General features: G+C 49.4%; 1 protein-coding gene across 1 annotated transcript in view; it reads left to right on the top strand.

The window, feature by feature from the left end:
- c5 (complement component 5) overlaps nt 1-15,896 on the top strand; it is a 34,185-nt gene extending 18,289 nt beyond the window's left edge. Inside the window, 19 exon segments of the mRNA XM_030104951.1 lie at nt 4,007-4,131; nt 4,478-4,558; nt 4,626-4,771; nt 4,856-4,925; nt 5,047-5,139; nt 5,217-5,257; nt 5,327-5,429; nt 6,085-6,106; nt 6,109-6,144; nt 6,147-6,157; nt 7,948-8,017; nt 8,020-8,049; nt 9,778-9,857; nt 9,978-10,041; nt 10,044-10,067; nt 10,459-10,524; nt 14,820-14,908; nt 14,910-14,950; nt 15,701-15,896. Of these exon segments, the coding sequence (XP_029960811.1) occupies nt 4,007-4,131; nt 4,478-4,558; nt 4,626-4,771; nt 4,856-4,925; nt 5,047-5,139; nt 5,217-5,257; nt 5,327-5,429; nt 6,085-6,106; nt 6,109-6,144; nt 6,147-6,157; nt 7,948-8,017; nt 8,020-8,049; nt 9,778-9,857; nt 9,978-10,041; nt 10,044-10,067; nt 10,459-10,524; nt 14,820-14,908; nt 14,910-14,950; nt 15,701-15,896 (1,388 nt within the window).
- Nucleotides 15,897-22,334: the final 6,438 nt, after the last annotated feature.

Here is a 22,334-nt window from a genome sequence, read left to right on the forward strand (position 1 = left end):
TGTGTCAGTAGTGTGTTGTGTTTCAGTAGGTGTGTTGTGTGTCAGTGTGTTGTGTGTCAGTAGTGTGTGTGGGTCAGGGTGGTTGTGTGTCAGCAGTGTGTGTTGTGTGTCAGTAGTGGGTGTGTGGTGTCAGTAGTGTTGTTGTGTGTCAGTAGTGTGTGTGTGTGTCAGTAGTGTGTTGTGTGTCAGTAGTGTGTTGTGTGTCAGTAGTGTGTTGTGTGTGTCAGTAGTGGTTGTGTCAGTGGTGTGTTGTGTGTCAGTAGTGTGTTGTGTGTCAGTGGTGGTGTGTGTGTCATAGTGTGTGTTGGTGTCAGGTGTGTTGTGTGTCAGTAGTGTGTTGTGTGTCAGTAGTGTGTGTTGTGTGTCAGTAGTGTGTGTGTGTCAGTAGTGGTTGTGTGTCAGTAGTGTTGTGTGTCAGTAGTGGTGTTGTGTGGTCAGTAGGTGTGTGTGGTCAGTGTGTGTGTGTGTCAGTGGTGTGTTGTGTCGTGGTAGTGGTGGTTGTGTGTCAGTGGTGTGTTGTGTGTCAGTAGTGTGTTGTGTGTCCAGTGGTGTGTTGTGTGTCAGCAGTGTGTGTTGTGTGTCAGTAGGTGTGTGTGTCAGTAGTGTGTTGTGTGTCAGTAGTGTGTGTGTGTCAGTAGTGTGTGTGTGGTCAGTAGTGTGTTGTGTGTCAGTAGGTGTTGTGTGTCAGTGGTGTGTTGTGTGTCAGTGGTGTGTTGTGTGTCAGTGGTGTGTTGTGTGTCAATAGTGTGTGTTGTGTGTCAATAGTGTGTGTTGTGTGTCAGTGGTGTGTTGTGTGTGTGTGTGTGTGTCAGTTGTGTGTTGTGTGTCAGTAGTGGTGTGTTGTGTGTCAGTAGTGTGTTGTGTGTCAGTAGTGTGTTGTGTGTCAGTGGTGTGTGTTGTGTGTCAGTAGTGTGTTGTGTGTCAGTAGTGTGTGTTGTGTGTCAGTAGTGTGTGTTGTGTGTCAGTAGTGTGGTGTGTGTCAGTAGTGTGTGTTGTGTGTCAGTAGTGTGTTGTGTGTCAGTGGTGTGTTGTGTGTCAGTAGTGTGTTGTGTGTCAGTGGTGTGTTGTGTGTCAGTAGTGTGTTGTGTGTCAGTAGTGTGTGTTGTGTGTCAGTAGTGTGTGTTGTGTCAGTAGTGTGTTGTGTGTCAGTAGTGTGTGTTGTGTGTCAGTAGTGTGTTGTGTGTCAGTAGTGTGTGTTGTGTGTCAGTAGTGGGTTGTGTGTCAGTAGTGTGTTGTGTGTCAGTGGTGTGTTGTGTGTCAGTGGTGTGTTGTGTGTCAGTAGGTGTGTGTGTGTGGTGTGTGTGTGTCAGTAGTGTGTTGTGTGAAGTGGTGTGTTGTGTGTCAGCAGTGTGGTTGTGTGTCAGTAGGTGGTTGTGTGTCAGTAGTGGTTGTGTGTCAGTAGTGCGTTGTGTGGTCAGTAGTAGTGTGTGTTGTGTGTCAGTAGTGGTGTGTTGTGTGTCAGTAGTGTGTTTGTGTCAGTAGTGTGTTGTGTGTCAGTGGTGTGTGTTGTGTGTCAGTAGTGTGTTGTGTGTCAGTAGTGTGTGTTGGTGTGTCCAGTATGGTGTGTTGTGTGGCAGTATTGTGTGTGTGTCACGTAGTGTTGGGTTGTGTTGCAGTAGTTGTTTGTGTGTCAGGAGATGTGTTGGTGGTGTCGGAAGATGGTGTGTTGTGTTTCAGTAGTGTGTTGGGTGTCAGTAGTGTGTGTTGGGTGTGTCAGTAGTGGGTTGTGTTCATGGTGTTGTTGTGTGTCAGTAGTGTGTGTTGTGTGTCAGGAGTGTGTTGTGTGTCAGTAGTGTGTGGTTGTGGTCAGTATGTGTTGGTGTAGTCAATAGTGTTGTTGTGTGGTTCAGTAGTGTGTTGTGTAGTCAGTAGTGTGGTGATGTGTGTCAGTGTTGTTTGGTGTGTTCAGTGGTGGTGTTGGGTGTGGTCAGTATTGTGTGTTGTGTGTCAGTGGGGTGTTGGTGTGGTCAGTAGTGTTGGGTTGTGGGTCAGTGTGTGTTGGTGTGGTCATAGTGTTGTTGTGTGTCAGTGTGGTGTTGTGTGTCCGTAGTGTGTGTTGTGTGTCAGTGGTGTGTTGTGTGTCAGTGGTGTGTGTTGTGTGTCAGTAGTGTGTGTTGTGTGTCAGTAGTGTGTGTTGTGTGTCAATAGTGTGTGTTGTGTGTCAGTAGTGTGGGTGTGTGTCAGTAGTGTGTGTTGTGTGTCAGTAGTGTGTTGTGTGTCAGTAGTGTGTGTTGTGTGTCAGTAGTGTGTGTTGTGTGTCAGTGGTGTGTTGTGTGTCAGTAGTGTGTGTTGTGTGTCAGTAGTGTGTTGTGTGTCAGTGGGTGTGTTGTGTGTCAGTAGTGTGTGTTGTGTGTCAGTAGTGTGTTGTGTGTCAGTAGTGTGTTGTGTGTCAGTAGTGTGTGTTGTGTGTCAGTAGTGTGTTGTGTGTCAGTAGTGTGTTGTGTGTCAGTAGTGTGTGTGTGTGTGTGTGTGTGTTGTGTGTCAGTGGTGTGTGTTGTGTGTCAGTAGTGTGTTGTGTGTCATTAGTGTGTGTTGTGTGTCAGTAGGTGTGTTGTGGTGTCAGTAGTGTGTGTTGTGTGTCAGTAGTGTGTTGTGTGTCAGTAGTGTGTTTGTGTGTCAGTAGTGTGTGTTTGTGTGTCAGTGGTGTGTTGTGTGTGTCAGTGGTGTGTTGTGTGTCAGTAGTGTGTTGTGTGTCAGTAGTGTGTGTGTGTGTCAATAGTGTGTGTTGTGTGTCAGTAGTGTGTTGTGTGTCAATAGTGTGTGTTGTGTGTCAGTAGTGTGTTGTGTGTCAATAGTGTGTGTTGTGTGTCAGTAGTGTGTTGTGTGTCAGTAGTGTGTGTTGTGTGTCAGTAGTGTGTGTTGTGTGTCAGTAGTGTGTGTTGTGTGTCAGTAGTGTGTTGTGTGTCAGTAGTGTGTTGTGTGTCAGTGGTGTGTTGTGTGTCAGCAGTGTGTGTTGTGTGTCAGTAGTGTGTGTTGTGTGTCAGTAGTGTGTTGTGTGTCAGTAGTGTGTGTTGTGTGTCAGTAGTGTGTGTTGTGTGTCAGTAGTGTGTTGTGTGTCAGTAGTGTGTGTTGTGTGTCAGTAGTGTGTTGTGTGTCAGTGGTGTGTTGTGTGTCAGTAGTGTGTGTGTCAGTGGTGTGTTGTGTGTCAATAGTGTGTTTGTGTCGTAGTGTGTTGTGGTCAGTAGTGGTGTTGTGTGTCAGTAGTGTGTTGTGTGTCAGTAGTGTGTTGTGTGTCAGTAGTGTGTGTGTGTGTCAGTAGGTGTGTTGTGTGTCAGTGGGTGTTGTGGTGTCAGTAGTGTGTGTGTGTCAGTGGTGTGTTGTGTGTCAGTGGTGTGTTGTGTGTCAGTGGGTGTGTTGTGTGTCAGTAGTGTGTTGTGTGTCAGTGGGTTGTGTGTCAGCAGTGGTTGTGTGTCAGTAGTGTGTTGTGTGTCAGTAGTGTGTGTGTGTCAGTAGTGTGTTGGTGTCAGAGATGTGTGTGTTGTGTGTCAGTAGTGTGTTGTGTGTCAGTAGTGTGTTGTGTGTCAGTGGTGTGTTGTGTGTCAATAGTGTGTGTTGTGTGTCAATAGTGTGTGTTGTGTGTCAGTGGTGTGTTGTGTGTCAGCAGTGTGTTGTGTGTCAGTTGTGTGTTGTGTGTCAGTAGTGTGTGTTGTGTGTCAGTGGTGTGTTGTGTGTCAGTAGTGTGTTGTGTGTCAGTAGTGTGTTGTGTGTCAGTAGTGTGTTGTGTGTCAGTGTGTGTTGTGTGTCAGTAGTGTGTTGTGTGTCAGTAGTGTGTTGTGTGTCAGTGGTGTGTTGTGTGTCAGTGGTGTGTTGTGTGTCGTGTGTGTTGTGTGTCAGTGGTGTGTGTTGTGTGTCAGTGGTGTGTTGTGTGTCAGCAGGTGTTGTGTGTGGTGTCAGCAGTGTGGTTTGTTGTCAGTGGTGTGTTGTGTGTCAGTGGTGTGTTGGGTGTCAGTAGTGTGTTGTGTCGGTAGTGTGTGTTGTGTGTCAGTAGGTGTGTGTGTGTCTGCAGGCCGCCCCGCCACCCTCAGGTTCTGGCAGGACGGCAACGTGACGTCTGATTGGTTGAATCCTGATCAGAGCAGCGGCCAGACGGTGGAGACCACGGCCTACGTCCTGCTGACGGTGCTGCTGAAGGTCCTCCTGTGTCCTCCTGTCTCTCTGTCCATCTGTGTCCTCCTGTCTTCTCCCTGCTGTGTCCTCCTGTCTCTCTGTCCATCTGTGTCCTCCTGTCTCTCTCCCCTCTGTGTCCCGATGTCTCTCTCCTTCTGTGTCCTCCTGTCTCTCTCCCTGCTGTGTCCTCCTGTCTCTGTCAGTCCAGCAGTGTCCTCCTGTCTCTGTCCATCTGTGTTCTCCTGTCTCTCTGTCCATCTGTGTCCTCCTGTCTCTCCCCTCTGTGTCCCGATGTCTCTCTCCCTTCTGTGTCCTCCTGTCTCTCTGTCCCTCTGTGTCCCCATGTCTCTGTCTCTGTCTCGTCCTCCAGGGCAGACTCCAGTACGCGTCCTCGGTCCTGGCCTGGCTGACCCAGGACCAGCTCCATGGAGGAGGACTCTTCTCCACCCAGGTGGGTCATCCTGGTCAACGGGCCTCCAGGCCGCTGTCCCTCCTGGCTGACCTTTGACCCCTCCCAGGACACGGCGCTGACCCTGGAGGCTCTGACCGAGTACAGCCGGGCCGTCCCTCGAGCTCAGCTCAACCAGGACATCAACGTCCGTCTGGGACGGACCGGCGAGCTGAGGCAGGTCAGCCTGACCCGCGGCAAGCCGGTGGCCACGCCATCCATGTGAGCCCCGCCCCCGGGAAGGCCCCTCCCCCGGGGAGGAGAGGAGGAGGAGGAGTGTGACGTCTCTTGTCTGCTCACCTCTCAGGTGAAGACAACTGACGACATCACCGTGACAACCGGCCATGGGAGGGGCGTGTCCAGTGTGACGGTGGGTGTGGCTTCAGCTCACCTGAAGGAGCCCACAATTCCCAGTCTGAGTGAGTGTGTGTGTGTGTGTGTGTGTGTTTGTGTGTGTGTGTGTGGTGTGTGTGTGTGGTGTGTGCTTCCAGCTGAAGACGGTTTTTACTATCACCATTCGGCCAATCAGGACAGGTGTAACTTTGACATGTCCATCCAGGTGGTCGGTCCTCATGCGTCTGACAGTGAGTGACCGTGTCCACACACACACACGCACACATGCACACGCACACACACCCCGCTCACTGCGTGTCCTCGGCAGACCCCAGCATGCGCGCCCCCCCACCTGGTGGCCTGTGTGAAGTAAGCTTTGCGCCGCCTGACGGAGCAGAGGGTGGAGGCGAGCCGCGGCTGAAGCTGCGTCTGTTTCAGGTTCCGGCCTCCGCCCAACGAAGCCTCCGCCCAGTCCAGCCTGACGGTGTGAAGATCCAGCTGGCCACCGGGGTGGGAGGCCTCCCTGGAGGACCTGCGACAGGTGGGGGCACCGCCGCCGCTGACCCGGCTCGGAGCGGGATCTGATGGTCCGGGTTCTGTGGATCTGATGGTCCGGGTCCTGTGGGTCTGATGGTCCGAGTCCTGTGGGTCTGATGGTCCGAGTCCTGTGGGTCTGATGGTCCGGGTCCTGTGGGTCTGATGGTCCGAGTCCTGGGTCTGATGGTCCGGGTCCTGTGGATCTGATGGTCCGGGTCCTGTGGATCTGATGGTCCGGTTCCTGTGGGTCTGATGGTCCGGGTCCTGTGGGTCTGATGGTCCGGGTCCTGTGGATCTGATGGTCCGGGTCCTGTGGATCTGATGGTCCGGTTCCTGTGGGTCTAATGGTCCGGGTCCTGTGGATCTGATGGTCCGGGTCCTGTGGGTCTGATGGTCCGGGTCCTGTGTCTGCAGGTCCGGGTCCTGGGTCTGCAGGTCCGGGTCCTGGGTCTGCAGGTCCGGGTCCTGGGTCTGCAGGTCCGGGTCCTGGGTCTGCAGGTCCGGGTCCTGTGGATCTGCAGGTCCGGGTCCTGTGGGTCTGATGGTCCGGGTCCTGGGGTCGATGGTCCGGGTCCTGTGGATCTGATGGTCCGGGTCCTGTGGGTCTGATGGTCCGGTCCTGTGGGTCTGATGGTCCGGGTCCTGTGTTGTGGTTGCAGTTCAGGGACTCTGAGAATCCAGTCGTTCTCTCTACGAGCTGCAGGGAGACACTGTCATCATCCGATGGAGACCGTGAGAGACACACACACACACCCACACACACACACACACACACACCCCACACACACAACACACACACACATTCGGACCAGTATCTGTCTTGATATCTGTTAAGAGAACCCTGAACCCCAGACTGAAGGACTTTGAGGAGGTTCTGCTCCAGGTGCATTCTGGGACCAGGAGTTCTGCGTCTCTGGTTGCATCGGTTTCCTGTTGAAGAATTTCCCAGAATTCCACCTGGAACCCCGTCAGCAGGTTCTTGGGTTCAGCTGCTTCAGTCCTGATCATGTTTGAGTTCAGAACAATGTTCTGCTGCTCCACGGTGACGCAAGCTGCTCTGCAGGGTTCTGATTGGTCAGCTGCTGCAGACTCCGCCCCTTTAATGTCTTCACCAATCAACATTAAAAAAGCCAGAGTCCAGGGTCTGTTAGTCCAGCTCCAGAGTCCAGGATCCGTTAGACCAGGGTCTGTTAGACCAGGTCTGTTAGTCCAGGTCTGTTAGTCCAGCTCCAGAGTCCAGGTCTGTTAGTGAAGGGTTGCTAGTCCAGCTACCGAGTCCAGGGTCTGTTAGTCCAGCTCCAGAGTCCAGGGTCTGTTAGTGAAGGGTCTGCTAGTCCAGCTACCGAGTCCAGGGTCTGTTAGTCCAGCTCCAGAGTCCAGGGTCTGTTAGTCCAGCTCCAGAGTCCAGGGTCTGTTAGTCCAGCTCCAGAGTCCAGGGTCTGCTAGTCCAGCTCCAGAGTCCAGGGTCTGTTAGACCAGGGTGTTAGTCCAGCTCCAGAGTCCAGGGTCTGCTAGACCAGGATCTGTTAGTCCAGGGTCTGTTAGTCCAGCTCCAGAGTCCAGGGTCTGCTAGTCCAGGGTCTGTTAGACCAGGGTCTGTTAGTCCAGGGTCTGTTAGTCCAGGGTCTGTTAGACCAGGGTCTGCTAGTCCAGATGTGGTTGTTAGTTGCAGGTCCTCGGTTCCTCACCGGGTTCTGCTGGAATCGTCCCTCTGATGTTTGAGTCCTGCTGTGTTGAGTGTTGGTTCTGATAGAACCCAGTTCATGTTCCACCAGCTGGTACTGGTCCAGATGTGTGGGGGTGGTTCCCGGTGGTCCAGATGTGTGGTCCCTGGTGGTTCCTGGTGGTCCAGATGTGTGGGTCCCTGGTGGTTCCTGGTGGTCCAGATGTGTGGGTCCCTGGTGGTTCCTGGTGGTCCAGATGTGTGGAGGGTCTTGTCTTTACCGGATGGAACGTCACAGTCCAGGAAAGAAATGTTCTTGACATTTTCTCTGGTAACTGAGAACCAGCTGGACCCCCTTGGTTCTGGTTTGGTTCTGGTTCTGACCCAAGTGTTCCTCAGACCAGACCGGACCAGCTGGATTCTGTGAGGAGGCAGCAGATAACTACAGGGTTCTGGTCCAGCAGGGTTCTCTTTTCTCAGATCTGGTCCTGAATCTACTGAGCACAAGGTTCCACCTGAAGCAGAACCCAACGGCCGTCACAGCAGTGTGTGGTGTGTGGGTGTGTGTGGGTGTGTGTGGTGTGTGTGGTTGTGGTGTGTGTGTGTGTGTTGTGTGGTGTGTGTGTGTGTGTGTGTGTGTGGTGTGTGTTGTGGTGTGTGGTGGTGGTGTGTTGTGTGTGTGGTGGGTTGTGGGTGTGGTGTGTGGTGTGTGTGTGGTGTGGTGGGTGTGGTGTGGTGGTGTGGTGTGTGGGTGTGGGTGTGTGTGTGGTGTGTGTGTGTGGTGTGGTGGTGTGTGTGTGTGTGGGTGTGTGTGTGTGGTGTGTGTGTGTGTGTGTGTGTTGGTGTGTGTGTGTTCCAGGTTCCTCCGATATCTTTGTGTGTGTGGTTCCGGGTCAGGAGCGGGTTCCAGGTGGGCGGAGCCAGCAAATCTGTGTCAGCGTCAGCGAGCCTCAGGACAAAGGTCAGACTCTGCAGTGCATCATGGAGTTTAGTCTGATCAGAGAGCCTTCATTCTGAACCGGCTCAGGAAGAGAACCGACAGCGGCTCAGCTGGTCGAGCGGGTCGTCTTTAACCAGACGGTTGGCGGTTCGATCCCGCTCCCGCAGGGGCCAAACGGTCGTTGTGACGGCGTCAGGCTGCCCCCCCCAGGACAGCTGTGGCTACAGCAGCAGCTCGGCTCCACCCAGAGGACAGAAGGAAGAACGCAGCGTGAAGTCTGAGTGTCCAGAGAAGCGCCGTGTGAAACCACTGCATTGTTATCATTATTATTAGAACCATGCAGTGGAGGAGAACCGAGTAGAACCGGACTCAGTGATGTTCTCTGGTTTGGTTCGTTCTGGATCAGCCGACGACGCAACAGTTCTGGATCAGCTGACGACGCAACAGTTCTGAATCAGCTGACGACGCAACAGTTCTGGATCAGCTGACGACGCAACAGTTCTGGATCAGCTGACGACAGAGCAGTTCTGGATCAGCTGACGACAGAACAGTTCTGGATCAGCTGACGACAGAACAGTTCTGGATCAGCTGACGACGCAACAGTTCTGGATCAGCTGACGACGCAACAGTTCTGGATCAGCTGACGACGCAACAGTTCTGGATCAGCTGACGACAGAGCAGTTCTGGATCAGCTGACGACAGAACAGTTCTGGATCAGCTGACGACAGAACAGTTCTGGATCAGCTGACGACGCAACAGTTCTGGATCAGCTGACGACGCAACAGTTCTGGATCAGCTGACGACAGAACAGTTCTGGATCAGCTGACGACAGAGCAGTTCTGGATCAGCTGACGACGGAACAGTTCTGGATCAGCTGACGACGGAACAGTTCTGGATCAGCTGACGATGGATGGAACAGTTCTTGGTTCTTCCTGATCACAGAGAACCGCGGTAATCGAGTCTGGAGGAACAAATGAAGGATTTAAATGTCAACGTCTCTCTGAGTCCACATGTTCCGGATGGGTTCCCTGTTGTTGGATCAGTTAATCCAGAACCAGAGGGTTCAGGATTGAGTGACTGATCCAGGCTCATCTAATCCAGAAGCAGAATTGTGCGAGCTTCCCAGTGACGCAGCCGTTCTAGAGAGCGAGCTGTAATTTGGCTCTGAAGTGGGAAGACTTTCCAGACTTCCTCCAGTCAGAACCAGAACCTGCAGCAGTCTGTCGTCTGCTGGTATTCTTGCCCCCCCTCACCCCGGAGACCTTTTAAGTCTGTCCAGCAGCGGGACGGGGAGGGGGACAGACGATCAGCTGTCAGCCACAGGTGGTGTCAGTCGCCTCCCTGAGTCAGCTCCACCGACAGCAGAGCTTTACAAGCTTCAGCACCAGGGAGAGCAGAAGTCGCAACATATTACATAGAATTGCTTCTAAGAAGAGGAAACCAGCCGGTCTATTTGGATTCAAACTTCATTGTGAACAAAGTTTTCCAGCGTTTTCATGGAGATTCTTGAGGCTTTATTTTGATTTATAGAGGAATAGAAAGACCCATGGAAACACACAGGTTGCCGCCGTCGCAGGCCCCCACCGAAGCCCCACCCCCAGTGAAGCCCCGCCCCCACTGAAGCCCCGCCCCTGAGTCTGAGCCTCAGTTTGGCTGTAGCGCCTCGGTTCGGCTGATGATGTTCATTATGTTGCTGTTCTGATTCCTGTTGTTCACTGAGTGGTCCGGTTGTTGTCCGTTGTCTTTCAGGCAGTCTGTGTTCCACTCATTTCTCTTATGAGCAGCAGAAGCTGGAGCGCCTCTGTCTGGCCGACCAGTGTCAGTGCATGCAGGTACTGCAGCGCTCTGATTGGCTCAGCCTGTTTCGCTCTCCTCTCAGGTGTGTGTGTTCACCATGGCGTGTGTGTGTGTGTGTGTGTGTGTGTGTGTGTGTGTGTGTGTGTGTGTGTTCAGCTGCCTGTGCAACCTTCGAGGAAATGGACCCCACCCTGACAGCAGCCAATCACAGCTCAGAGCGTGTCGGCCACATATCCAATATGGTGGAGACACACCGTCCAACCGCGTCACTGACCGACTGACCAACCAATAGACTGCTTGACTGACTGACCGACTGACTGACAGACAGGCAGACATAACTGGGGGTGTGTACTGGGTCATGGTACTAGAAGTGTCCCAGGGTGAAAAATACCATGAGATGTAACCTCGATGGTTCTTCTGATGGTGTCCTTGGAGCAGAGGAGCTCGACGTTTCCGGACAGGTTCATACAGCGTCACTGTTCTGAGGACCGGCTGGGAGTCACCGGTCATGGTGCATGAAAGACGAGAGAAGCTCCGACAGAAGGAGGCGTCGGTCACAATGAAACTGTGTTGTGTGTGTGTGTCTGTGTGTGTCTGTGTCTGTGTGTGTGTCTGTGTGTGTGGTGTGCGCAGCCTTCAAACTGAGGACGGCCTCGGCAGTGGCAGAGGGAGACTTTATGACCTTCACAGCCACCGTTAGTTGAAGTCCTGAAGAACACGAGCGATGTCAGGTTACACCGCGACCTCTCACTCCCACACCGCTTCTTCTGCTGCTTGTTGATTTCCTGTCTTATTGCTGCTCTGCTGTTGGTGCTGTGTTCTGTCCGAGTGTTGTTTTTGGTTGTTGTTGTGTTGTGTTGTGAACTGCTGTCTGGCTGTGGTTTTCCTGACTGTTGTTATTATCTTTTCTCTGATCTGATTGTACATTGATGGGTGTTGTGATTGTGACTGTTGGTGGTGGTGGATGTGGCTCAGTGTGCAGAGAGGTGGTCACCTTCTCCTCCTGTTTGTGTGCCGAGGTGTCCTTGAGCAAGCACTGACCCCCAAAGTTGCTTCCAGTGGATGGAATGGAGAGTCTTTCATGGCAGAAAACTCCACTGTAGTCCAGTAACCACTGCTGTCTGTTTCGTTGATTGTTGTGTTGACGGTGTTGTCTTCCCCTGTTCTGGTTGTTGTGTTGATGGGTGTTGTCTTCCTCCTGTCTGGTGTTGTGTTGACGGTGTTGTCTTCCTCCTGTCTGGTTGTTGTGTTGAGGTGTTGTCTTCCTCCTGTCTGGTTGTTGTGTTGACGGTGTTGTCTTCTCCTGTCTGGTTGTTGTGTGAGGGTGTTGTCTTCCTCCTGTCTGGTTGTGTGTTGAGGGTGTTGTCTTCTCTGTCTGGTTGTTGTGTTGACGGTGTTGTCTTCTCTGTGGTTGTTGTTGTGTGTTGACGGTGTTGTCTTCCTCCTGTCTGGTTGTTGTGTTGACGGTGTGTCTTCCTGTCTGGTGTTGTGTTGAGGTGTTGTCTTCCTCCTGTCTGGTTGTTGTGTTGACGGTGTTGTCTTCCTGTCTGGTTGTTGTGTGAGGGTGTTGTCTTCCTCTGTCGTTGTTGTGTTGAGGGTGTTGTCTTCCCGTCTGGTTGTTGTGTTGACGGTGTGTCTTCTCCTGTCTGGTTGTTGTGTTGACGGTGTTGTCTTCCTCCTGTCTGGTTGTTGTGTTGGACGGTGGTCTTCCTCCTGTTGGTTGTGTGTTGACGGTGTTGTCTTCTCCTGTCTGGTTGTGTGTTGACGGTGTTGTCTTCCTCCTGTCTGGTTGTTGTTGTGTGACGGTGTTGTCTTCCTCCTGTCTGGTTGTTGTGTTGACGGTGTTGTCTTCCTCCTGTCTGGTTGTTGTGTTGAGGGTGTTGTCTTCCTGTGGTTGTTGTGTTGACGGTGTTGTCTCCTCCTGTCTGGTTGTTGTGTTGAGGGTGTTGTCTTCTCCTGTGTGGTTGTTGTGTTGACGGTGTTGTCTTCCTCCTGTCTGGTTGTTGTGTTGACGGTTGTGTCTTCCTCTGTCTGGTTGTTGTGTTGACGGGTTGTCTTCTCCTGTCTGGTGTTGTGTTGACGGTGTTGTCTTCTGTCTGGTGGTGTGTTGACGGTGTTGTATTCCTCCTGTCTGGTTGTTGTTGTGTTGACGGTGTTGTCTTCCTCCTGTCTGGTTGTTGTGTGACGGTGTTGTCTTCCTCCTGTCTGGTTGTTTGTGTTTGAGGGGTGTTGTCTTCCTCCTGTCTGGTTGTTGTGTTGACGGTGTGTCTCCTCCTGTCTGGTTGTTGTGTTGAAGGTGTTGTCTTCCTCCTGTCTGGTTGTTGTGTTGACGGTGTTGTCTTCCTCCTGTCTGGTTGTTGTGTTGACGGTGTTGTCTTCCTCCTGTCTGGTTGTTGTGTTGAGGGTGTTGTCCTTCCTCCTGTCTGGTTGTTGTGTTGACGGTGTTGTCTTCCTACTGTCTGGTTGTTGTGTTGACGGTGTGTATTCCTCCTGTTGGTTGTTGTGTTGACAGGTGTTGTCTTCCTCCTGTCTGGTTTGTTGTTGTGTTGACGGTGTTGTCTTCCTCTGTCTGGTTGTTGTTGTTGCGGTGTTGTCTTCCGCCTGTCTGGTTGTTGTGTTGAGGGTGTTGTCTTCCTCCTGTCTGGTTGTTGTGTTGACGGTGTTGTCTTCCTGTCTGGTTGTTGTGTTGACGGTGTTGTCTCCTCCTGTCTGGTTGTTGTTGAGGGTGTTGTTCTCCTGTCTGGTTGTTGTGTTGAGGGTGTTGTCTTCCTCCTGTCTGTTGTGTTGAGGTGTTGTCTTCCTGTCCGTGGTTGTTGTGTTGAGGGTGTTGTCTCTCTCCTGTCTGGTTGTTGTGTTGACGGTGTTGTCTTCCTCCTGTCTGGTTGTTGTGTGAGGGTGTTGTTTACTGTCTGGTTGTTGTGTTGACGGTGTTGTCTTTCCTGTCTGTTGTTGTGTTGACGGTGTTGTCTTCCTCCTGTCTGGTTGTTGTGTTGAGGGTGTTGTCTTCCTCCTGTTGGTGTTGTGTTGACGGTGTTGTCTTCCTCCTGTCTGGTTGTTGTGTTGACGGTGTTGTCTTATCCTGTTGGTTGTTGTGTTGACGGTGTTGTCTTCTCCTGTCTGGTTGTTGTGTTGAGGGTGTGTCTTCCTCCTGTCTGGTTGTTGTGTTGACGGTGTTGTCTTCCTCCTGCTGGTTGTTGTGTTGAGGGTGTTGTCTTCCTCCTGTCTGGTTGTTGTGTTGACGTGTTGTCTTCCTCCTGTCTGGTGTTGTGTTGACGGTGTGTCTTCCTCCTGTCTGGTTGTTGTGTTGAGGGGTTGTCTTCCTCCTGTCTGGTTGTTGTGTTGACGGTGTTGTCTTCCTCCTGTCTGGTTGTTGTGTGACGGGTTGTCTTCTCCTGTCTGGTTGTTGTGTTGAGGGTGTTGTCTTCTCCTGTCTGGTTGTTGTGTTGACGGTGTTGTTTCCTCCTGTCTGGTTGTTGTGTTGACGGTGTTGTCTTCCTCCTGTCTGGTTGTTGTGTTGACGGTGTTGTCTTCCTCCTGTCTGGTTGTTGTGTTGAGGGTTGTGTTCCTACTGTCTGGTTGTTGTGTTGACGGTGTTGTCTTCTCTGTGGTTGTTGTGTGACGGTGTTGTCTCCTCCTGTCTGGTTGTGTGTTGAGGGTGTTGTCTTCCTCCTGTCTGGTTGTTGTGTGAGGGTGTTGTCTCCTGTCTGGTTGTTGTGTTTAGGGGTTGTCTTCCTCCTGTCTGGTTGTTGTGTTGACGGTGTTGTCTTCCTCCTGTCTGGTTGTTGTGTTGACGGTGTTGTCTTCCTCTGTCTGGTTGTTGTGTTGACGGTGTTGTCTCCTGTCTGGTTGTTGTGTTGACGGTGTGTCTTCCTCCGTCTGGTTGTTGTGTTGACGGTGTGTCCTCTGTCTGGTGTTGTTGTGTTGACGGGTTGTCTTCCTCCTGTCTGGTTGTTGTGTTGACGGTGTTGTCTTCTTCCTGTCTGGTTGTTGTGTTGAGGGTGTTGTTTCCTCCTGTTGGTGTTGTGTTGACGGGTTGTTTTCCTGTCTGGTTGTTGTGTTGAGGGTGTGTCTTCCTTGTCGGTTGTTGTGTTGACGGTGTTGTCTTCCTCCTGTCTGGTTGTGTGTTGACGGTGTGTCTTCTCCTGTCTGGTTGTGTTGACGGTGTTGTCTTCCTTCCTGTCTGGTTGTTGTGTTGACGGTGTTGTTTCCTCCTGTCTGGTTGTTGTGTTGAGGGTGTTGTCTTCCTCCTGTCGGTTGTTGTGTTGAGGGTGTGTCTTCCTCCTGTTGGTTGTTGTGTTGACGGTGTTGTCTCCTCTGTCTGGTGTTGTGTTGACGGTGTTGTCTTCCTCCTGTCTGGTTGTTGTGTTGACGGTTTGTTTCTCCTGTCTGGTTGTTGTGTTGACGGTGTTGTCTTCCTCCTGTCTGGTTGTTGTGTTGAGGGTGTTGTCTTCCCGTCTGGTTGTGTGTTGACGGTGTTGTCTTCCTGTCTGGTTGTTGTGTTGACGGGTTGTCTTCCTCCTGTCTGGTTGTTGTGTTGACGGTGTTGTCTTCCTCCTGTTGGTTGTTGTGTTGACGGTGTTGTCTTCCTCCTGTCTGGTTGTTGTGTTGACGGTGTTGTCTTCCTGTCTGGTTGTTTGTTGAGGGCTGTTGTCTTTCCTCCTGTCTGGTTTGTTGTGTTGACGGTGTTGTCTTCCTCCTGTCTGGTTGTTGTGTGACGGTGTTGTCTTCCTCCTGTCTGGTTGTTGTGGTTGAGGGTGTTGTCTTCCTCCTGTCTGGTTGTTGTGTTGACGGTGTTGTCTTCCTCCTGTCTGGTGTTGTGTTGAGGGTGTTGTCTTCCTCCTGTCTGGTTGTTGTGTTGACGGTGTTGTCTTCCTCCTGTCTGGTTGTTGTGTTGAGGTGTTGTCTTCCTCCTGTCTGGTTGTTGTGTTGACGGTGTTGTCTTCCTCCCTGTCTGGTTGTTGTGTTGACGGTGTTGTTGTCGTTCACCTCTCCAGCCTTGGAGGCGGTGCGTTCAGGGACGGAGGTGGAGCTGGTGAGAAAGGCCTCCTGCAGCAGCGTGGAGCTCCAGAAGGACCAGCAGTACCCTGCTGATGGGGGCCGGCGGGGCCGAGGTCCACGGGTCCAGGTCAGACTCGCTTCACCTCCTTACGCTGCTCGTCCTCCTGCGACGTGGGTCTCCTCGTCCTCCTGCGACGTGGCGTCCTCGTCTCCTCTGACGTGGCGTCTCTCGTCCTCCTGCGACGTGGCGTCTCCTCGTCCTCCTGTGACGTGGCGTCTCCTCGTCCTCCTGTGACGTGGCGTCTCCTCGTCCTCCTGTGACGTGGCGTCTCGTCCTCCTGTGACGTGGCGTCTCCTCGTCCTCCTGTGACGTGGCGTCTCTCGTCCTCCTGTGACGTGGCGTCTCTCGTCCTCCTGTGACGTGGCGTTACTCGTCTCCTGTGACGTGGCGTCTCCTGGTCCTCCTGTGACCTGGCGTCTCCTCGTCCTCCTGTGACGTGGCGTTCCTCGTCTCCTGTGACGTGGCGTCCTCGTCCTCCTGTGACGTGGCGTTCCTCGTCCTCCTGTGACGTGGCGTCTCCTCGTCCTCCTGTGACGTGGCGTCTCCTCGTCCTCCTGTGACGTGGCGTTCCTCGTCCTCCTGTGACGTGGCGTCTCCTCGTCCTCCTGTGACGTGGCGTCTCCTCGTCTCCTGTGACGTGGCGTCTCCTCGTCCTCCTCTGTGACGTGGAGTCTCTCGTCCTCCTGTGAACGTGGCGTCTCACGTCCTCCTGTGACGTGGCGTCTCCTCGTCCTCCTGTGACGTGGCGTCTCCTGTCCTCCTGTGACGTGGCGTCTCCTCGTCCTCCTGTGACGTGGCGTCCTCCCGGTTCCTCAGGTTCCGCCTCACTCTGGACTCGGACGCTCTGGTGGAGGTGTGGCCGGCCGCCTGCGGTTCCCCGGAGTGTTTGGACTACACGTCCCAGCTGGAGGACTTCGCTATGGACCTGCAGCTGTTCGGCTGTCCTGAACTCCAGGACTCCTCTGCTTCTTCTCGTCTGCAAAACTGTTGTCATGACGATGAGTGTCACTAAAAGTGAAAAGACTCCAGTCTCTGTCTGAACAGAACAGTGCAGGGGGATGGGGGAGGGGGGTGGGGGTGGGGGGGCGGAGGGGGACGGAGGGGGCGGAGTGGGACGGGGGGACCGGGGGGACGGAGGGGGACGGGGGGAACGGGGGGGACGGAGGGGGACGGGGGGGCGGAGGGTGATTAGGAGTGATGAGGGGTGATGAGGGGTGGTGACGGTGAGGGGACTCACTCTTTCTTGTCTCCTCCTCTGACACATGAAGAAGTAGTTTTGGAGTGTTTTATTGTGAAGAGTGACACAGTGGAGTGATACGTGTGAGGAAGTATCAGGAACAGGAATCAGCCGTTTCACTCTGTGGAGACAACATGCAGTTCCAGCTGATTCAGGACAAACAGGCAGTATTTGTTTCTTTTATTTGTTTCCTTTTTTCACTCTCACTTTTCTCTCTCTTCACCCTTTTTCACTCTCACCCTCTCACGCTTCCCTGTAGCTGCACCCGTTACCATAGTAACCCGACACGCGGGGCGCACCGGGACATCGGCTTATTGACACACATCACTGTACAGGTTCACGCGCACTATAAGCATGTTGATAGACAGATTCAGATTCACACTCAGCTGACATGCAGGCTGCACACCAGGAAACAACGGGCTCCATTCAGACACCAGGTTCAGTGAAATGATGTAACACTCATAGCTGTCCAGTCATGAACACTCTCAGTTTCGTTTCCTGGAATATCCGTGGGGCTGGTACAAGGGAAAAGAGATTAAAAATTACCCATCGGCTTCAGGAGCTGCAGGCAGACATTGTCTTATTACAGGAAACTCATCTAACAAACTCATCAGTAGATCTTCTCCGATCAACAGTTTCCACAGGTGTACTCAGCCTGTTACAATTCCAGGCAAAGAGGAGCAGCAACTCTTATCAGTAGAAGGTTAAACTTCTCTACTGACAGTTCAATCATAGATCCAGAAGGCAGATTTGTTATATCACATTATCTATCCAGAATGTTAAACTCTGCATTGCTAACGTGTATGGACCTAATGTTGACGACCCCTCCTTCTTTCACTCCCTCTTCTCCTCACTGGATGATCACTCAGGTCACACATTGATTATAGGAGGGGATTTCAACATGGTTTCTGACCCACAGCTGGACAGACTGAGCACCACAGGAAGCCAGCGACTCTGGCAATCCTCAGAAACTGTGAAACAGTACATGAAGGATTCTGGTCTTTGCGATGCCTGGCGCTCTCACCACCCCACTGCAAGAGAATACACATTCTTCTCTTCAGTTCACCATTCCTACTCTAGATTAGATTATTTCTTAACTAGCAGCACACTGATGAATGACATCTCAGAAATCAAAATTCATCCCATCGTCATAAGTGATCATGCACCAGTTTCATTTACTCTCAGAAATAAGAAGAATAAACCACCAGCTAGAAACTGGAGATTTAATACATCATTACTTAAAGATCCAGAGTTTATTAGCTATCTAACAAGAGAATGGTCTATATATTTAGAAAATAACGACTTGCCAGATACTTCAGCATGTGTTCTTTGGGAGGCAGGGAAAGCAGGTGATGAGGGGAAAAATAATTTCCTTCTCCTCACACAAGAAAAAGAAAGAAGCTTCAAGAACTTTAGAATTGGAATGAAGAATTAAATGGCTGGAGGAGGCTTATCATGTCTCCCCACAAGAGAACATACTGAAGGATATAAGGAAAGCTCAACTTGAACTGAATGAAATTCTAGATAAAAAACTCAATTCCTGATCCAACGACTCCGTTTAGAGAACTTTGAGCATAGTAATAAATCTGGAAGATTCCTGGAGAATCAGTTAAAAACAAACAAGGAGAAAAACAGGATTTCAGCTGTTAAAGACTCAGAAGGAAACATCAGCCATGACCCAGACAAGATCAATAATATCTTTAGAGATTTCTATCAAGGATTATACCGATCACAAATAGACACAACAGATGAGGAAATTAATACTTTTTTTAATGATATTAACCTTCCAAAACTGAAAGATGAAAATAGAATAGTGTTGGATTCTCCTCTTTCAGTGGATGAACTCCATAAATCTCTGCAGGATATGCCCAACAATAAAGCTCCAGGTCCAGATGGCTATCCAGCAGAATTCTATAAAGAATTCTGGACCATGTTGGCTCCACTTTTCATAAATGGTAATGGAAATAAAAAATAAACGAACAGTACCCTCAAATATGAACTTAGCCAAAATAACTTTAATACTTAAACCAGGGAAAGACCCCACACTTCCGTCCAGTTATCGTCCTATTTCATTAATAAATGTAGATCTCAAAATCATCAGCAAAGCCCTATCCAGAAGAATAGAAAAGATAACCCCGCTCATAATACATCCTGACCAAACAGGGTTCATTAAAGGTAGACATTCATCCACTAACATGCGCAGATTAGTTAATGTAAAGATTACTCTACAATACACAATCTGGAATCCATAATTATCTCTTTAGATGCTGAAAAAGCTTTTGATCGAGTAAATTGGAAATTTCTATTTGGAATATTAACCAAATTTGGGTTTGGAACGTCTTTCATAGACTGGATTAAAATCTTCTATAACAACCCAGCTGCATGTGTGAAGACTAACGAGCAGACTTCTCCAAGCTTCTGTCCTGCAGCGAGGAACCAGACAGGGCTGTCCACTCTCTCCTCACTGTTGGCCATCTTTATCGAGCCTCTGGCAGCTGCTATAAGACAAAATAAAGACATCAGAGGGATCCTGGCTAACAATAAGATAGAACATAAAATAAGTCTTTATGCAGATGATGTATTGCTTTTCCTGCAGAACTCTCCATCTTCTATCTCCCAGACAATCACACTTATTGACAAATTTTCACTAATATCTGACTATTCTATCAACTGGTCTGAGACTACAGCCATGCCTATAAACTGTGATTTACAGTTCAGTTCAGTTCAGTTCAGTTTATTCATTTGTCCCTTGCAGGGTGATTCAGTGTGCAGTAAGTTCACGTTCATACAGAACATAAATATACAAGACAACATAAAAGCATAACAAACCTCGGTGCATAATCAGCTCCAGTACAAATAAAAGCAGATCAGCAAGGTGGACCCATAAAACCAAGCTGTGTGAAACATTCCAGACGGCAAACCAGAAATGACAAACCACTGTCAGCAGATGTGCAGTAGTTGCATAGTAAAGCATGGAGACTGGTGGACATGCTGTTACTTCCTCTTCTTCTCGGCATTTAAAGCGCGGATGGAGAGAGGCACAAAGGAACATTTATATCTGTTTTTAGCAGCTGGAGGGACGGTGAAGCGGAGGCCAGAGGGAAGGAGCTGATCCTCCTGATGCAGAGGGGGGGTTTCCTCTCTGCAAATGTTCTTGGCTTTCTTAGCAGCTGAATATTATACATTTCCTCCAGGCTGCTGAACTTCACCCCGGCTGCTTTGGAAGCAACGCGCACAATTTTCCCTGAAGGAGTTTTTGTCCTTGAACAGTAAGATTACCGTACCAACACAGGATACAGAAGGAAATAACGGACTCGATATAAGCACAGTAAAACATTTTCATCAGGCCTCTGTCTACCTGGAATTTAGCGAGCTTCCTCAGACAGGAGGCGCTGCTGACCCTTTTTACAGAGCGTGTCACAGTTCTCATCAAATTTGAGCGAGTTTTCTATTATAGAGCCCAAATATTTGTAGCTGCTCACCAGTTCAACTCCCTGACTGTGAACGACACTGCGATGAGGAACCTGAGTCGCTCGTCTGAAGTCAATACAGACTTCCTTCGTTTTAGTAACGTTGATCTGTAAAAAGAAATCATCGCACCAGGATACAAAATGGTCAAGTCCCTGGCCGTGGCTGACCTCCTCATCAGGGAGCAGGCTGACTATAACAGAGTCGTCCAGCATACTTTATGATGAATCTGTTTGTGTGACGACTACAACAGTCATTAGTGTACAGAATGTAAAGCGGTGCAGACAGAACCCAGCCTGGAGGTGAACCGGCTGAGGATGATAAAAGGCTGGACAGTGTTCCGTTCACTCTGACTTGTTGTGATCTGTTAGTGAGGAAGTCAAGAATCCAACCCACAAGACTCCATCCAGACCAAACAAGTCCACGAGTTTCTCTACCAGGATGTGAGGCTGGATGCTGTTGAAAGCTGATGAAAAATCAAAAAAAGCAATCTGACATGATTCTAGCTGCCCTGGAGGTGTTTGTATACCAGGTTGAGTAAAGTAGCTGTGGCATCTTGAACACCTCTATTGTTTCTGTACGCAAATTGGAGGGGGTCTAGTAGATGCTCGGTTTTTGCTAGTATCTCCATTTTAACTAATTTCTCAATTACAAAGTATACCCAATGCTACAATCCAGTCTGGAAACATTAGATATTTAGGCATAAACATTTCTCCAAGGATATCAGAACTTTTAAAACTAAATTACGTTCCGTTACTGAAATCAACAGAGGATGACCTCTTACGGTGGAGACGCTGACCTATATCTCTTATGGGGAAATGATGACTTTACCTAAGGTTAACTATTTATTTTCAATGATACCAACCAAACCATCGTCTAGCTGGTTCAAATCACTGGACTCATACATATCTAAATTTCTCTGGAAAAATAAACCATCACGTATCAGTTTAAAGACGCTACAACAGACTAAAGACAGAGGTGGACTAGACTTGCCTAACTTCAGTAATTACTTCATAGCCAGCAAGCTGCAATATATCTCCAAATGGCTTAAACCTAACAATCTAGATGAGCCATGGCTGGATGTAGAGCAGCATTATGTGAGGATCTAGTCATCTCTGACCTGCCATTCATCAGTCCCACCATCAAATCCCATCGCTGTTTTAAAAGTGTCAACATCAGCTCCTCTTTAATGGCTTGGTGGGACTTTCTAAAGCTAACCAAATCTTCTCTGATCCCGTGTAAACTCACACCCATCTGGAACAACCCGGACATCCTGCAAAACAAAAACATGATCAACTTCACTCAGTGGAGAAATAAAGGAATCAGCCAGCTTGAACACATCATTGAAAACAGCAACTTTCTATCATTCAATACTCTCATCTCACAATATGGAATCAGCAGCACAGCATTTTTAGAATATCATCAACTTAAATCTATCACAGGTAAAAAGTATACCTTTAATCAACTGCAGGGACAGCTACCTCTCAGGGTCGAAGAATTCTTAAACCTCAGTTCCCCAAAGTTGCTATCAAAGATATATAAAATATTATCAAAGGTAGAAGATGAAATCTTCCTTCCGACCTTAAAATGGGAGGCTGACTTATCTAACAACTTGGACCAAAATGCGTGGTCACAAATATGTTTAAATACTTTCAAAATGACAAAGAATTCAAATATACAACTACACTGAAAAAAACAAGGAGTGTTATTTACTTAGAAAAACCTCGGTAAGGTTTTCCACACAGAAATTCTGAGTAAATTCTACAAGGCTGATAATCAAGTAAATTTCACTTGCATATGTAAGTTACTTCTACAAGAATAAGTCAAGTAACCTTTATTGGTGATTATAAATATTGTCATTGAATTTTACTTGCTTATTTTTGGTAAATTCTACTTTGGCTCAGAATGCATAAAACTAAAAATTTCACCATATAACAAAAGACTCTTCAGAGTATTTTTAAATTGTTTTTCAAACTTTAATTTACAGGCTTTATTCAAGTAACCTTTACAAAAACATTGTAATTGTGTTTACTACAAAGGTCCTATGGAATATTAATTCCCTGTACTGGTTCTAGCTTTAAAAAACAACAAGCGCAGCTCTGTTTAAACAACAACATGTCATAAGAACATTTACATGACTTGGCTCAGTATCTGAGTGTCGCTCGGCTCAGGCCTCCACAACACTTCCACAGTTGTCAAGTACCTCAGCTCCTTCAACAACCAGCATGGGACGGTCCTTCCTGCTCCTCAGCTTCATGAAGACAGACATTTTCAGGACTTGCTCAGCCTGGTCCTCTTTCACTGCATCTCTGCAGACATCCTGTAAAACATGTGAATCCGTGCTCAGTTGAACTGTACCGTTTCATTTGTAATCCAAGTTATTGAGTCTGGAACAGATTATTTTCTGGGTTATTTCAAAGCAGATATGAGATTTGGCCAATTTAGTTGTCAGTTTAATAGAATTTTTAATTTGAGACACCCAAACTTAGTTTAGTAATTCATTCATTCATTTTGATTTGTTATCTACACATTTAAACAGGTTCTGGAATGAAACAAAATTAAACCTGTTTTAATAGTATCTAAAAGGTGAAATTAATACGTGAAAACAATACAATCTACACCTTCATGAACTTCTATTCTTTCTCCATTTCTGTTTTCAATAAGGGTATTTTATGGCAATCAGAATTTGTGTAAAATGCAAAGTTCACATCCGAGGCCCTCCCTGCAGCTTTATGACTGACTGCT

The sequence above is a fragment of the Salarias fasciatus genome, chromosome 12, assembly GCF_902148845.1.
Source record: "Salarias fasciatus chromosome 12, fSalaFa1.1, whole genome shotgun sequence".
In the NCBI taxonomy this organism is placed as follows: domain Eukaryota; kingdom Metazoa; phylum Chordata; class Actinopteri; order Blenniiformes; family Blenniidae; genus Salarias; species Salarias fasciatus.